The 17,530-nt window shown below is 42.0% G+C and overlaps 1 protein-coding gene across 1 annotated transcript in view; it reads right to left on the bottom strand.

Annotated features, from left to right (window-relative positions):
* PCNX2 (pecanex 2) overlaps positions 1-17,530 on the bottom strand; it is a 298,842-nt gene that overhangs the window by 270,158 nt on the left and 11,154 nt on the right. The window contains exon 2 of the mRNA XM_042960259.1: positions 1,039-1,244. Coding sequence (XP_042816193.1) covers positions 1,039-1,244 — 206 coding nt within the window. The remainder of the gene's footprint in view (positions 1-1,038; positions 1,245-17,530) is intronic.

Below are 17,530 nucleotides of genomic sequence, written 5' to 3'. Positions count from 1 at the left end.
CCCTGATAAGGAGCGACGTTGAACATCTTTTCATGTGCCTGTTGGCCATCCGGATGTCTTCTTTAGAGAAGTGTCTATTCATGTTTTCTGCCCATTTCTTCACTGGGTTATTTGTTTTTCGGGTGTGGAGTTTGGTGAGCTCTTTATAGATTTTGGCAACAAAACTAAAAGGCAACCAACGGAATGGGAAAAGATATTTGCAAATGACATATCGGACAAAGGGCTAGTGTCCAAAATCTATAAAGAGCTCACCAAACTCCACACCCGAAAAACAAATAACCCAGTGAAGAAATGGGCAGAAAACATGAATAGACACTTCTCAAATTTTGTTTTTAAGGGAGAATAATAAATATTACTTTAAAATAAGACATGCTCGGGGCTCCTGGGTGGCTCAGTCGGTTAAGCGTCCGACTCAGCTCAGGTCATGATCTCGAGGTTTGTGGGTTCGAGCCCCACGTCAGGCTCTGTGCTGACAGCTCGGAGCCTGGAGCCCTCTTCGGATTCTGGGTCTCCCCCTCTCTCTGCCCCTCCCCTGCTCATGCCCTGTCTCTCTCTGTCTCTCAAAAGTAAATAAACGTTAAAAAATATTTAGAAAAAAAATAAGACATGCTCTCCTAAGGAACTATCAGAAATAAGGGCGAGAAAAGTGACAATGACACTCAAGAATCATTTTTAATATTTCAGTTTCATGCAACGTATGACTTCTATATTAATAAACACCAGTGTTCTTTTTGAAAATACTCTGGCATGCACTAAGCATTTAAATGATGAGATAAAAATGCTGAAGTGAAATACTTTGCTCTGTTAAGCCTAATGCAAATGAACTGTGGAGCATGGTATAAGGTCATGTTAATAGTTAAATCGTCTTGATTATCAGTATCAATTTTAGGCTTAAGTGTATGGTTCAATAGAAGAAAAATGTACAGATTTGTGTCTGCCTATACTGGTGTATTTTCACAAATAGCTAATAAATGGAAAACATTTTCACCAATGGTGAAACATTTAAATTATGAACTGCCACATCAACAGAAATGTTACCTTTGATTTTTGTGATTAGTCACGTGTTCCTTGTTGGCCTCTTTGTCTTTACTTGGCTTTTCTTTCTTTTTGGAGGGCCTCTGCTGAATTACTTCTCCTTTATCAAACATGAGGTGTAGGCGATAGCTGACCAATTTGATGATTGTGAAGAATATAGTCACTGAACTGCAGTAAAAAAATACAGTGATGGCATTTGGAGGAAAAGCCTAAAGAAGAGAAGAGAAAGAGAAAATGTATCCGTTTGGAGGATTATCTTTTGTTTTAAATCTGAAAGCATTGTGGGACTACTTATGAAACATAAACTGGGCAAGATTTCAAATTTTATTAGTTTTACAACTGTTCCTGGTTGCAATACCTGAGGAAAAAGAGCTGCTATCTCTTTATCTTAAAAAATTTTGTTTTTCGGGGCGCCTGGGTGGCGCAGTTGGTTAAGCGTCCGACTTCAGCCAGGTCACGATCTCGCGGTCCGTGAGTCTGTGGGTCCGTGGGTCTGGGCTGATGGCTCGGAGCCTGGAGCCTGTTTCCGATTCTGTGTCTCCCTCTCTCTCTGCCCCTCCCCCATTCATGCTCTGTCTCTCTCTGTCCCAAAAATAAATAAAAAACATTGAAAAAAAAAATTAAAAAAAAAAAATTTTGTGTTTCTTGTTTCTCAGGTGCTTATAATCCTGGCACTAATGACCAACATTTCATCTGCAGGCAGGAATCCCACAGAACAGAAGGTGTGTTACAGTGAGACTTTCCATGCTCTATTAGCTAGTTGTTTTCCATAGCCTGATCTGACTGACCTTCCTACGCATCTGCGTGTAGCAAAGGCCGGAGAAAGGCCTTTGAGATGCTGTTTCCTTCAACAAGACACAGAAAGCCTTGTTGAGAACAGAAGAAAGAAGGAAGGAGAAAGATTAATGTCATGGCCCCTTCCTTCCTTCCCTGCTCTCTTGTTGGGTTAACACCATCAGGCCATGGATTTCCCTAGCGGTGTGATGCAGGCAAGGAGCTACAAAAGGGTAAAAGGGGTATTTACATCAGTGTGAAAGGATCTGGGCATGGAGTTCATGGTGAAGGTCAGTTCAATTCTGTCCAATCCCCTCAAGAAACAGAAGGAATCACTGGGATCCATGCAATTGTCCCACCCTGGAGGATCCCCCACATACCTTTCTAGTTCTCTCCCAGGACCATGGACGACTGCAGGTTCTCTAGTCCTTGCCAAACTACGTTCTTATCTTTGGAGATTGAAATAGATCCTAGAGTGTCTCAAGACGCTACCAAGGACAGCCTCAAGAAACAGCAAGACCCTTTCATCAATGCACCTTGCTGAAGGATCTCAAGAAATCCAGTGATGAGTATAGTCTCTCCTTTGACCTGGAACTGGCTGAGCCTGTAGACAACATGGCCCATCCCAAGTCTGCTCCCAAGCAGCCCCTGAATAACCCCCCATGGTCCCATAATAGTCCATCATCTAGGTAAGACCATTTCAAAACAGCATAGCCAACAAAAAGAATAAAGGAAGAGGAAAACTATCACCAACAAGGAAAGCTAAAGTGAAGAATTTTCACCATCACTGACTTGCTTTTACTCCATGGGAAAAAAAGTCCACAAATAAATATAAATTAATAAATAAGTGAATTAAAGATTAAGTAAAACAAATATAGATGATAGATAGATAGATAGATAGATAGATAGATAGATAAGGGAGACAGGGAAAGTCAGGTTCCCCACCTGGAAGCAGATAGGTTTCACATTTACACATATACCTCCTGATGAGAAACTGTATGAACCTCAAGCAACATAGAAGTTTAAAAACAGAGAAAGAGTGATAGGGGCCACTAATGGTCCCCAGCACTTTTTCATAACATGTCTCTGTATTTCAGGTCTAAAAAATTTAGGCAGAAGCTAGACAGTGAGTTTAAAGAAACTGATAAAGGAAGAATAAAACCCAACAAATGTCCTGAGAATAGATTAGCATACTATCATACACAAATTATATTCAAAAGTTGTTTAAATTATAATGTAACTTGGGCTTCATAGTACTCTGATTAGTAAGAAAGAAATTCGTGCTCACTAAGTACCCCATGTGGTCTCCTGCATTTCCCAGCCTCCCTTGCAGTCAGGCTAGAGCCATGCGACTACTTTGGACCACTGGACTATGATGAGAAGTGGCAGGTGTCACTTCTAAGCCTAGACAATTTTGAGCTAGGTGCCTCCCTCATCTCCCTCTTCTCTTTAGTAGGCAATCTCAGAGACCGTGTTTTCTAGATGATCCATGTGCAAGACGGCAGATCTTCCTTCTGCTTGGATACCTGGGTGACTCTGGAACAAGGCCCTAACAGACCCGAGACAGACATGTACTACAAGTGAGAAATAACCCTGTGATTCATTAGACCACTGAGATTAGGGGTTCTGCCTGCTGTGGCAGCTAACACTAGGAACCTAATACTGGGGGTTCCATTTCCACCAGAAAGCTTCCATTCAAATTATATTAGAAATAAATGGGGGGAGGGGGAACATCAGGCATTGAGAAGAGAATGCTTAGCAAAGGTGAGAGAGAAAAGATTACATATGGATATTGGAGAAAATTCATTTGGAAAAAAGTGACTTGCCACAATAAGAAGAGGTATTACTTTTTAGTTTACCTTCATAAATATGGACTATATAGCATTGGCTTGGCAGTGTTGAAGTTAAGAGAAGGCAAGAAATTACAATGAGGTTTAGCATGTAGTTTGCAACCCAGGTGAGAAAAGGCCCTTGTCTCGTCCTCTATGAAGGACCACCGACACTTAGTCACATCCCCAAAAAGCCCATAGACGCCACCAGGCCATAGTGAAAGACAGATATTTTACTGAAAATTTCCAGGGAGAGAGAAAAGGTTTTACAATATGCTACAGATGGCACATTCTTCCTCCCAAAATACCCTGCTCTCCTTTAAAATCTCTTCCTTCAGTAGACCCTGCAAACAGAACCCAGAATCCTCCCAAATATCCCCTTTTTAATGCCATATAATCAAGCTCTGCGGGGGCTCCTCCAATTCTACACTTCCAGAGACGTCACTGAAAATCACTTTCAAGGCCATTTTACTGCTGACATCATTGTGCTCAATCCCCAAAAGACCCCCAGCTCCTAGGTAGGATTTTCTGTCCTTACACGTAAGAACGCAAGGAGAGAAGGAGGGCTTAGGAAGAGATGTGTCATGGATGATCAGTTTTAATTGGCTTTTAATTTATATCAGACTTCCCCCACCTCCCTCCATATTAGGTATATTCAGATTTTGAATAATTTTTTTCCTTGTTTCCATGAACTTATCATTTTAACACATTCTAATTACCAATAGGAGGCAACGCTTTTTCAAAATTATATCCCTGGCCAAAGAAAAGCTGTATGTGGTTCTCTGACACATTATTAAGATAACTAGAGGTATAAGAACTCATTTGACCAAACTTTTTCTGACATAATTTCATGAAAAACAACATGCTGTTACCAGCTAAGCAATTACAAGTGTAGTCATTCGCACGGCTCACAAAACTGGATTTCTTGGAATTTGGTGCCATCTAGATGTGTCTGAGTGAACACCCAGACCACTCACAGTTCCCCCAGATGGAAGCCACTGCTGTTCCTTCAGGTTCATAGCTCAGCCTCTCTCACAGGGTGTACCCACTTTTTTTTTATTGTGGTAAAATATGTGTAAATATAAAATTTACCATCTTAACCATTTTTAAGCGTACAGTTCAGTGACATTAAGTACATTCACATTGTTGTACATCCTTCACCACCATCTCTGGAACTTCTTCGTCTTCCCAAACTGAAAGTTTATACCCATTAAATAGTAATTCCCCATTTCTCCCTCCCCCAGTCCTGGCAACCAAGTTTCTATTTTTGTCTCTACGAATTTGACTCTTTTAGATACCTCATCATTGGAATCATACGGTATTTATCCTTTTGTGACTGGCTTATTTCCCCTAGCATAATGTCCTCAGTTCAGCCATGTTGTACCATGGGTCAGAATTTCTTTCCCTTATAAGGCTGAATAATATCGCATTATCACTCATTACACATTTTGTTTATCCATTCATCTGTCGATGGGCACTTGGGTTGTTTACCCTTCAGTTGTGAATAGTGCTGCTCTAAACGTGAGTGTGCAAATATTTCTTCAAGACCCTGCTTGCCATCCCTTTGGACATATATCCAGAAGTGAAATTGCTGGATTATACAGCAATTCTCTGTTTCATTTTTGGAGGAAACTCTGTGCTGTTTTTATAGTAGCTGTGCCATTTTATACCACTCTGGTTTTTAACTTCAAGATAATGGGTTATTGTTTTCCATTTCTTGAGTAGCCTGGAGAGATCAATAATCTGCTGAGTGAGGACTACCTATAAATCACGCCAGTGTCCAGTGAGAATAAACCACTCCTGAGGGTTTCAGTGTACAGACATAAAGAAGGGCACTCTCGGGGGTTCAACCCTTTTTAATGTATATCTTATAAAGATTCCTCACTGATCTACTTTCACAAACTAATTTTGAAGAAGGCTTCTGGAAATAATTTTTTTTCACCTTAAAAATGAAGAAGCTGAAGCACAGAATGGGTTATACTTCCAAGGTGACAAGTACATATATCTCCTGTCATCTGAAAGGTACTTACCTAGCTACTTCCATGACCTGACAGAGAACCAAGGACTCAGAAGGAAAAAAAAAAGTGTAAATATCTTCTGGGCAGTCAAAACACATAACTGTTAGAGAGAAACTCCTCTCCACTCCTATGGTTTCCAGGAGAGGAAACACAGCTGACCTCTCTGTGCTCCTAACTCCTTCCTCAGTGATTTCTGACCAGTATTTGGGGGAACAGGAAATGGACGTGCCTTCCCTTCTGTCCCAGGGGCCAGCCCTGACCAAGCAGGTGTGGGTTGGGGTGGCCTCCCTCCATACTGCAAGGTCTCCAGCATCAGTCCCAAGTCAGAGAGGCCCAATTCTTTCCAACCACTCCTGACAGCTAAGTGAGGCTCCATAATGCCGCAGCTCACAATTAGGAAGTCTACCTCCCTGCAGATACAACACATGTTCAAATAATAGCTTCCTTTGTAATAAAGGTGATCCCTGAACTCCATCTGCTTGACTCCCTGTCTCCCTCAAGTGGCTCAGAAGAAAGGAGGTGCTATTTATTGGGCCATCAAGTCTATGCATAAAGGTTATGACCTTGACTGGAAGGCAACTCACTCAGAGAATGGGTTGGAAGCTTTGTACTCTTACTCTAGGCATATTTACGTGGCGTCTAATAAGTCTAACAAATTTGGTATCCCGGCCATAACAGAAATTAGAAGGCGGGATAGGAAAGAAGAAGGAGAAGAAGAGAAAGAAGGAGAAGGAAGAGAAGTGGGAGGGGGGAGGCAGGAGGACAGAGGAGGAGGAGGGAATAGAAGTAACCACAATAACGTAGCAAAACATAATAAATGACAGCATAGTGTTGGAAAAGTATAAAAAAAAAAACTATGAAAAGGCCTGTCACTTGTATGGTCATTTTTTGAGACACAAACACGACTCAGTCATCTCTGGGGACATCGCTACAAAAACATAATAAGATATCCAGAAGTACAAAGAAAACGTTCAACGATACTCAATATACTATCAGAGAAGGCAGGGGAATGTAAAACTATGAATGTAGTTAAAGTAAATTGAGTTTTCCCGCTTTAAGGTTAAGCTTCAAGTAATTTAGAAAATGTTTTTACACAGAATATGTGGCCTAACAAATAAGGCATTAATCTCCCAACCGTAGCATTCGCACTGGTTTTTGCCATTTATATACCATCAAGGAGTGCTCGACAGTCCTGTTGTATGCCAGTATATTCCCTCTGGCTGCAAGGAAATGCCCAGTGTGGGTATTCATGCCATCTGGGGCAGACACAGGCTTCAGAAGCTCCTAGTTCATGTTTCCGGAAGCCTAACCAGGGCTTGACTATTAGAAGACCCTAGGTTATTCCCAAAAGACAGGGTCCAGACTGAGGTGTCTTATCTGCTTCAGAGATAAGAGAGATCCCATCTTATTCATCCGTTTTGTCAACCTAGAAGAGCTTTGTCCATCCGGCCGTCCATTCCTCATTCATTCATTCATTCATTCGATACACAAATGCAGAGTGTTGGGCCGAGGCATTAGTTCCAATGACTTCGTTCAGGTAGGATTTGGGGTCCTATCGAAGGAAACTGTAACTCCCTTGGAGGGGAAAATCAGGCCACAAGATGGAGAAGTACAATCATTTCTCTGCATTTAAATACACGAAGGAGTTGACAGGTTTTCACCTCCTGAATCACAGTTCTTTACCTATTTTGTGAATTTCCATTATGAGAAAACAACAAAAACTCCATTTAAAACTTTCTCAGAAAACCTGGAACTGTGGATTTTGTACAGAAACGGGAACGAGCTCAGCAGTCCTGTGGGTACCGGGCATGCGGTCGAGAAGGCCAGAGGCAGAGACGTGTGAGAAGGCAAGCGAGCATGTCAAACTCCTGACAGAACATGGAGGGAGCCCTCCCTGTGGTACCCTCAGAAGTAGGCCAGCCTTGCCAATATTTTTAAATGATGAGGTGCGTGGAATCGAGAAATCTGACCGGTTCTCCAAAGACAGCCTTACTCCTATCTCTATCCTTCGGAGGAAAACGAATGGAACACGTTCTCTTAGGCCTACGACTTGACTGCTTTGGGGTCTGCTGTCGGTCTATCAGATCTGCTCTTTGAGCTCCTGGGCCTCTTCCTTTGTGTGTGGCTTTCCTGGGGGAAACACTGGATAGAGAAGTGGCAAAAGTATGGATGGTCAAGGCCGTACTACAGGCAACGATAAGATGGAAAAACAGCCAAAGGTTGCAGAGGTAGATTTGAGGCAGGGGCATGAAAATGGGAATCTGTGTAGGCTGGAATGCTCTGAAAACCACTTAGAAAGCTGGTATCTGCAATTACCTAATCCTCGGTCTCTCTCTCTCCTCTTCTCGTAAAGAATATTCATGGTGGGGGCACCTGGGTGGCTCAGTTGATTAAGCGTCCAACTTCGGCTCAGGTCATAATCTCACAGTCCGTGAGTTCGAGCCCCGCGTCGGGCTCTGTGCTGACAGCTCAGAGCCTGGAGCCTGCTTCAGATTCTGTGTCTCCCTCTCTCTCTGACCCTCCCCCGTTCATGCTCTGTCTCTGTCTCAAAGATAAATAAACGTTAAAAAAAAGAATATTCGTGGTGGACCGCTTAATCAATGAATGCCTAGTACAGTCAAGAAATCTAGATACATGTTGTCTTTTCCATTTCAGATGGTCACAGTAAGAAGTAACATTTCATTTACATGTTTAATGTTCACTGACCTCAACAGGATGAACCAATCAGTAAACTCATTGAAGGCAAAGAGATGTCAATCTCGACGCAATGATAATCTCAACCGGGAATCTGTACCGATATTGAGTGTGGATCTCATTGAATATCAATGTCATTGTTGCCTAACAGAAAGAAATGTGTGATTTTGAATTTAAAATGAGAATTTAGGGGTATCTGGCTCAATCGGTTAAGCGTCTGACTCTTGATTTGGGTTCAGGTCCGGATCTCACAGTTTGTGGGATTGGGCACCGCCTCGGGCTCTGTGATGTCAGCGTGGACTGGGATTCTCTCTCCCTTCCTCTCTTCTCCTCCTTCTATCTAAAGACAGATAGATGCACTCTATCTCTCTCTCAAAATAAGTAAACATTTAAAAATAAAATAAGAATTTAATAATGTAAAAGTTTACAAAATGTAAACTATAACTGATCAATTCTATATTTGATACATAAATCTAAACTTGTACCTTCATTGTTCATAAGGAATTTTAAGTACCCTCAAGACCCAAATGATAGGAAAAATGTTTAGTGTCATGAAATTTCAAGTGTGTTTCAGTTAATATTTAAATGCAATGGATCAAAATATTACATTTCTTCATTCTTAAGCAATATTCTTCAAAATCAACTATATGAAAAGACTACAATCAGTCATTGCACAGTATGTTCAGCATGTCTGGCCCCCACTCCTTAAATGCTACTGTGACATTTAATTGAAATGCCACTGTGATAATGTCATTGAGATGGACCTCAAAATGCTCCTTACAAAAACTGCCAATGCTTCTTGGGGGCAGTTATCTCTCCCAGTCTAGAAGAAGTGGACCTACTTAACAATAATATAAGGAGTAGACAATATCACACTGCAGTGAAGGCCACTAGAGTCACGGACATCACCCACTGATATTATATAACGATCAACCTCCTTCTTTGAGCCTAGAGTTTCTCAACCCCAGTGCTATTGACATCTTGGGCTGAGTAATTCTCTGTTGTGGGAGTTGTCCTGTGCACCGCAGAAGGTAGAGGCATCCCTGGCCCCGGTTCCAGTAGCAAATCCTTGAGTGTGAAAACCAAAATTGTCTCCAGACATTGCCAAATGTCCCAGGAGGGGTTGCAGACTTGGTCTGCTCACTGAAAACCACTACTTAGCCCCATAAATATATATGTGATTACCTTGCACCAAACACAGAGATAGAAACCTAGTCCCTATGCTCACAGAGTTCAAAGTCGAGATAGAGGAGGAGACAGGTACAAGGTGGAGTGCCCAGTGCTGTAACTCTGGCCCACTGCAGTGCACCTGGCCCGAGAGGCGGGGGTGAGAAGCCGGGGAGAACGTTCCAGGGCAAGCTGCTCTCTGTGAGAACTGGGAAGGATACTGAGGAAGGACAGGCACAAGGCAGCCCACGTGAAACCACAGAGCCTTCCAGGAAGAGACACAAGGCACACTCCAGGGGGGCACAGCGGTACCACAGGAAGGGTGTCACACACCACAGGCTTAGGGATTCGATCTTCATCATGAAGAAAGGGCGGAGAAGGCTGTGTAAGTGTGGAAGGGAAAAGCTGGTGTCTGCACTCCACAAGGTCACCAGTGTGCACAGGAGTCTGGACGGAGTGGTGAGGAGACTGGAAAGGGGCTGACCTACTTCAGGACTGTTGCGGAGCTTAACAAAACCATCCGTGTGGATGCCTGCTGTCCCGCATAAACTGTGATTTTTTCCACAAAATCACCTCAAAAACCTGTAAAGTATGATATAAAGTACAACTGATGGCCCCTGCTCTCCTATGTCAGCATGAGAAACTCCAAAGACGCCTCTCGAAGAAACATCTGAGACGACCAGCATCTATGGCAGGATTCTCAGAATAAATGAATAATCCTGCAAGGGGACGATTACTGGGAAGGAGCTACCATATGGTAAGTTGCTATATTTTTTTTTATCTTAAAAAGTTATTATTTATGGAAAACAGTATGGCAGTTCCTCCGAAAGTTAAAAATAGAATAACCATATGATCCTGCAATTCTATTTCCACCCAAAAAAAAAAAAAAAAAAAAATGAAAGCAAGGTCTCAAAGAGATATTTGCTCATCCATGTTCCCAGAAGCATTATTCACAATAACGAGACATGGAAGGAACCCAAGTGCCTGTGGAAAGATGAATAAACAAAATGTGGCCCATTTATACAGTGAAATACTATTCGGCCTTTAAAATGGTAGGAAATTTTGATACACGCTGCAACCCAGATGAATCTAGGGGACATTATGCTAAGGGAAATAAGCAATCACACACACACACACACACACACACACACACACACAAGTACTGTGTGATTATGCTTACATGACACAGGAATCAAATTCACAGAAAGGGAAAGTAACATGACGCTTACCAGGCACTCAGGAGAGGGGGGATCCGGGGAGACGCTGTTCAACGAATACAGAGTTCCAGGTTTGCAAGACGAAAACTGCTCTGGAGATTCGTTGCACAACCACATGAATATACTCAACACTACCGAAACCCGACTCTCAAAAATGATTAACGTGGTAAAGGTTTTAAGTTATGTGCGTTTCACCGCAACTTTTAAAAGTAATTATTATTTTATAGCACTTGAGATTAAGCACAGCATTTTCCACCTGGGAAATATGAACACATAGGTCCCTCTGCCTGAAAATAGAGGCTCAGCAGGACCAGTCCCTCAGAACGCTCGCCGACTCTCCCAGATTTCCTCAAGGTCAAATTACATCCACTCAAGTGTCTGTTGCCCAAAGTAAGCGACAGCTCGAAGCCCCGCAGAGTTAGCTGGGCCAGAAGAGCGACCACGCTGCCACCTCTTGTTCACTTAGCTCCTCACAAGGACGTGCTGGAGACACACGGTCCCAGTGCTGTGCCTGGCACCGGGGAGGGAGCCGAGAACCAAACACGCACACGTCTGTCTGTCTTCAAGGAGCTTTTGTTCTAGCACAGCCTAATGACAACTAATTACAAAATTAATTAACTTATTTATTTTTGCCCAACAAGGGGACCTAACGTAGTCTGGAGTGCCAGGGAATAATCCTGCGTGAAACTGGCGTTTCAGTTGAGCACTGAAGAATGAACTAGAGGTAACTTGGAGAGGCGAGCGGGGAGATGTGAGGCCATGGGAACAGGTGCAAAAGCTATAAAGCGGCCTCAGAGATGTGAAGAAGCCAGTGCAGCTGGCTGCCCTGGGGAGGGGCTGGTGGAGAAACGATTGAGATGAACATGGAAATACGGAAAGAGCCGGAGGACACTGCCTGCTGCAGGGCCCTTTCAGACCTGCCGCATCCCTGCTGGGAGGCCCCTGGGGGCTGGCTTGCTCATCTCCCCTCTCTACTCCCCAGCTTCCCTTCCCAAGCCCCATTTTTACCACATCACTGCCCTATGCAGCTCTCTCCAGCACTTGGTGGATTCGTTACAAACCTTTTCACATCAGAGCCCTCTTGAGCCTGCAGCTTCTTGATCATGGCATAACAAGGGTATGCTGTGGGGCCCTCCACTGAAGGCAAAACCCCAAACCAACCTGGCCTCAAAGAGTAAACTGTCAAGGCGGTAAGATGAGATGATCACACCAGGGTGGTGTACAAATAATACAGAATGGCGCACAACTGAAGGTCTCACTCAGATAAACTGTCCTACCTGAGCATGAGGTTGTCCAGTTAGAGAAGGTGGAGAAATCACAGAGAATGGGAGCTGTCATTAGGAGGCCTCACAGGGAAGTTGGGCTTCGAGCATGATGCCAGAAAGATCACATGGGACCCGGAGTGGGAATCTAGGGAATCTAGGGAATCTAGGGAATCTAGGAACCTAGGGAATCTAGGGAATCTAGGAATCTAGGGAATCTAGGGAATGGCGGGTGCCAGGCATGTGCCATTAGCACAGACACAACAGGCAAAGCCATCAGAGTGGCTTGGCTCTCAAGGGAAAGAGAAGACAATGAAATGCAGAGATAGACTGTTGAGAAGGCCCACATTGCAGAAGAAAGGGGGAAATGAAGCCAAGCACAGAACACTGAGAAGCAATGAATGACAAATGCAGGATGAGGAAAGCCAGAATACACCTTTCTCTGCAACATCACTGGTTATGTTTACCGTTCTTTATTGATCAGTTGCTGAGTAAATGGTTTAGGGTACACCCTGTGTTAAGCACTCTGATTTCCAAATCAGCTTATTATTTGTGCCACTCATAGAAGGTTATCTCACTTTTATGGACTCTCCTTTCCGGTAATTGTAAACTCCTTGAATGCAAGGGCTGAGTCCACTCTTCGCACATCCTGCAGTGCCTGACCCACAGTCAGCACTGTGCGCTTTCTTGGCTTCAGCAGTTATGTCAGGCCCTGGTCTCCCTCATTTTCAAGGCTCCCAAACAATGGCAAGGACAAACTGTGCTTTCCTCAGGAGCTGACAAAGCCAAGTGCAGGGAGAAGTCGCAAGAAGTAGCTGACTCCTGGCAAGGTTGGGGTTTCCACCCTGGGTTGCTTGACAAGGTATTCCTGAGATGACAGGTATGGGAGGTGTGGAGGGAGAAAGGATACCGTGGCAGAGACGGCACATCAAGGAAACCAGCACCTCAAGAGGCAGTTTGCTACCATGATGGGAAGGGGGACGTGGTCCCCGATCTCATGAGTCAGCGAGGAAAGGTCTTCAAGAATTGTGCCTGATGGTGGGAATACAGGGTGACTTCTGCAAGAGGAAGTGGAGATTTCTAAGAAGTGAAGGTTTTCTGACAACCAAGAGATATGAGTAGACATTCATCTCTTTTTCAGAGTCAGCTCTCCTTCTCCAATCCTTTGCAGTTTGGGCACGTGGACGCCCTCCACTCTCTTCCATCCTGGAGCCAACCACAGTCCACTCACAGGTCTGGGAGCAAGTCTTGCTAACACAGCAGCTACTCCAGGGAATAGAGATGAGCCCTTTCGGCATCCAGGATAGATCCCATATTCTGACATTAATGTCTGGTCCTCCTATAGGATGCATCCCACTCCTAAATGCACATCAGTATATTGTGATCTATCTCACGGGTGCTCAAATTGGCCCATCTTTGACCAGCACCTACAAGTGTGCCCCCACATCCTTTTAACATAACTCTAGTATTTTTCAATAGCTTCTTTGACTTTAGAATCCTCTTCTACATTTTCTGGCCCAGACCGGGGATGTGTCATTTCTCCAAAGAGCGCTTGTTCCTTTTAGAAGGAAACCAGAATGTGAATGTGAATCTGGTTTAGAGACCAGAATGTGAACATGAGATTTGCACATTCTTCTTGGGTTATCATTGCTTCTAGGTGTTTTAATAGAGCTAAAAAAAATATGTATTTTTTTAAGAAAAAAATAAATCATGACTTCAGATGGGTATTTACAATTCATATGAAAGATGACAAGGTTCTATGTAACTTTTGTGATTTGATTTATATGTTTTCTCTTATTGTCAAAATCTTGAGTCCTAAAAATATTAACAGGATCTCTTATTTTATTTACCCATATAAATATAAAATTTCAAAATAATAATATAACATTTTATTGAGGGCATTAAGATAACTGAATTCAATTTAAGATTTCTTTGTGGTTCCTTTATCTCTAGGCTATACCCCTGTAGGCCTAGAAGCTCTGTGTTTAAACTCATTTGAAATATTTTTTTAGTATGCCACCAAACTATGAAACAAGTTCATTTCTTATTTCCAGCTCTGTTGCCTTCGCCCCATTCTTTACCTATATATTACCCCATTCTTCACCATTCTTTCCCTATATATTACTTTTTAAAAATGTATCCTTTCATTGTGTCTTCTTGAAACATTAGCAACTGGATATATGCTTTATTTTTCCTTCCTCCCTTTTAGTCTATACATAGATCCTGCTTTTTTTCGACAATAGTAGGTCCTCAAGATTATTCTTATAGTAGCCTACTTCCTCATCTGCTTTTTTATAAGTCCATGGCACTCTGCTATGTGGATGCCCATAGTTCCATCAACCAGCTCCCTATCAATGAAGATCTGTTTCTAGTCTTTTGCTGTAACAAACAGTGCTTCAGTGACACATGTATGGAGTCCATACATGCCTCCAAATTTTTAAGAAGGGCTATTTACTTAAAGTACATTAGGTGTTACCTTTTACATCTCTGCTACCTAGATATGCCAAAGTCACATTATTTTAATATGCACTTCTTGGATTCTTAATAAAATAATCATTCACATGTTTATTGGATATATATATGGATGTATGTATATTTCTTTGTGTCAGCTTTCTATTTATGTCACTTTTCAAGGTGTTTATATTTTTTTATTTATTCTTACTTATTCATAAGAGCCATGTGAAGATGATAAGTCCCATGAGGACAGGAGCCAGGTCTGAGCTCCTGACTTGTTCTCCATTATATTCCCAACACCCAGCCTGCTATCCAGCCAACACTCAAAACTATCAGCGAATAAATGAATACTTATGATAGTAATGTATGTTTACATGCTTTAAATTTTTCTCAATTTCACAATTCGCAACTTGGGGAAGTTATGTAGCCTTTGCAAATCTCAGTTTTTTCTGTGAAATGGGAATAATAGTTCCTAGCAGGATTGTTAATTGTTTTATTTAGTACATTTTCTGAAATGTAATAAGCACTCAAATGTTAGTGTCACTTATTATCATCAACCTCATCTACACATCATTTCATATTTTACCACGAAATAAAAATTTCAGATTTGGTGTTTTGAGATGGAGCTAACGGCAACGGAGCAAATGTTTTTATTGCCTGCATCGAGCATCAGGAATGTTCATCATAATACATAATAAGGAAAAAATAATTATGATATAAGCCAAGGCAGTTGTTTTCTTGGAAAACTATTTGTGTCAGGGATGGCTCAGGGATAATTCTTATATTCAGGGATTTTTATTCTTCCCTAATTATTTAGTATCTAGTTGTAGTCTTGAAAGGAAGAAGATGTTCTCAAAAGTGAGGAAGGCCAGTGGCAAATGAGCATCGGTTCTCTTGATTTCCTTTTGAAATGGTAAAGATTCGGAGGAAGGAATTAAAACACACACATGAGCCAATATAAAAAAGTACAAGGTCACTCACAATCCAAAACTTCTATATTTGCTCTCCATATGTAAGATCACTCAGTATCAATAAATGAGGTAAAATCATTTTATTTGATCCAATGGTATTTTTAAAGTGCAAGTATCCCATGATGCAGAAAAAAGTTTGTAATTATTCCACGAATGCCACGAAAATACATAATTGCCACATAAATAATAAAAGAAATGTCATCTTAGAAACAACAGCAATTCGAACTTTAAGGAAATCCAATATAGAGAGTAACACCTCGGTTTTCAAACTCCATTTTTAATGATCTGGATCCTGGCCACAACATTGCGGTGAGTCCATTGAACTGGGCCTGGCCTCAAACTGTATCAGCACAACCAAAACTGTGTCTTTTCTTACCAAGTTAGATTGCATCGGGGGAAAGAGCAGTCTGATCATCCCCTGTGCACGAAGCACCACACCAGGGACCAAGGGGGATTCAAATCGCATCCCCACCCTCAAGATTCTTGCAAAGTTGGTGGAAGGATAAACTTTCCCTGAATCCAAACCTCTCTCCAGATACTGTGCCATTTCTCTGCTTCCTGAATGGAAGAGTCATCTTTACCAGCTGTCTTCATTCTTTCACCTCCCATTGCCTCTTAAACCCACAGCAACCTGGCTTCGACGCTCCAGCACTCCACTGAAAACGATCTAGGTCAGTGTCTGTAAAAGTAAACATTTAATGCAAGACGCTCTCCAGCCTTTTCCTTGCCTCACTCATACTACCTCTTTGCCCTAGGTCTGTATGTAGAGCTCCTTAGACTTCACCTTCCGATACGTAATAAGCACCCAAATGTTAGTTTCACTTGTCATCACCATCAGCATCCTCTATGCATCATTCATCAATACCGCGGAAGAGTAAATTCAGATACGGTATTTTGAGAAGAAGCAAAAAACAACAGGGCAAATGTTTTTATTGCCTGCATAGTCAGGTAAAGAGTTGGAGATCAAATCTTTGCTCCTTCTACACATTCTCTCTTGGAGTTCTCACTCAGTCCCTTGACAGTAAATATAATCTCTACATTGAGGATTTTCAAATCCTTATCTCTAACTACTCTTGATCCCTTAAGCTCCCCGCACCTATATCCAACTATCAATTGAACATCTCCACTTTTACATCTGAAAGGAAACTCCAGATCAACACATCTAAACCTAGATGTGTGGTTGCCCAACCCTTTCCACCACCTGTACTCTCCTACCTTTCCCATCTTAGGCAATGGTACCTCATGCACCTGGGCTCAAACTAGATAACCAGGTGCCACGTTTGATTCGTCCCTCCTCCTCACTCCTCCACCCCCCAAGCCAACTTACCACTAAATCTTATCAAAATGCGTTCACATTTCGCCATCTTAATGCTGCCACCATCTCTTGGCTGGACTACTAAAAAAGCCTCTGAACCTCCCCTCTGTTCCTGCTCTTTCTCTAATCCACTTCCCACTCAATAGCCAGGGAAAATTTTTAATAAAGAAAAACAATGTATCTTTTACATGTGTTTTCTGAACCATGCCAATGTTTTGTACTTCCAAAAATTATTACATCAACAAAGACAAAGGGGGAAAAAAACAGAATTACGTACCCACCGATGGACCGAAATGTATATGGAACTCATGGAATAACCACAAAAACAAATCGGAAAATAAAAACAAAGAAGGAATCCTGTGCAAATATTGAATCATTATGCTGTACACCTAAAACTAATATAATTTTAAACCTCAATTAAAAAAATTTTTTCAAAGAATTAATCCAAGTAACTTTAGAACACAATACACTCACAGCACATTATTGGTGTATTCTTTAAAAAATAATAATAATAGGGGCGCCTGAGTGGTTCAGTAGGTTAAGCGTCAGACTTCGGCTCAGGTCATGATCTCACGGTTTGTGAGTTCAAGCCCCATGTGGGGCTCTGTGCTGACAGCTCAGAGCCTGGAGCCTGCTTCGGATTCTGTGTCTCCCTCTCTCTCTGCCCCTCCCCCACTTGTGCTCTGTCTCTCAAAAATAAATAAATGTAAAAAAATAATAATAAATTAAAAAAATAAAAAAATAATAATAACTAAAAGCAATCTTGAACTTCACTAAAAGATTTTGTTTGGTGG

Source organism: Panthera tigris, chromosome D2 (assembly GCF_018350195.1).
Source record: "Panthera tigris isolate Pti1 chromosome D2, P.tigris_Pti1_mat1.1, whole genome shotgun sequence".
In the NCBI taxonomy this organism is placed as follows: domain Eukaryota; kingdom Metazoa; phylum Chordata; class Mammalia; order Carnivora; family Felidae; genus Panthera; species Panthera tigris.
Note: the sequence above shows the minus strand (reverse complement) of the source record. Positions and strands in the feature narration are given on the sequence as shown.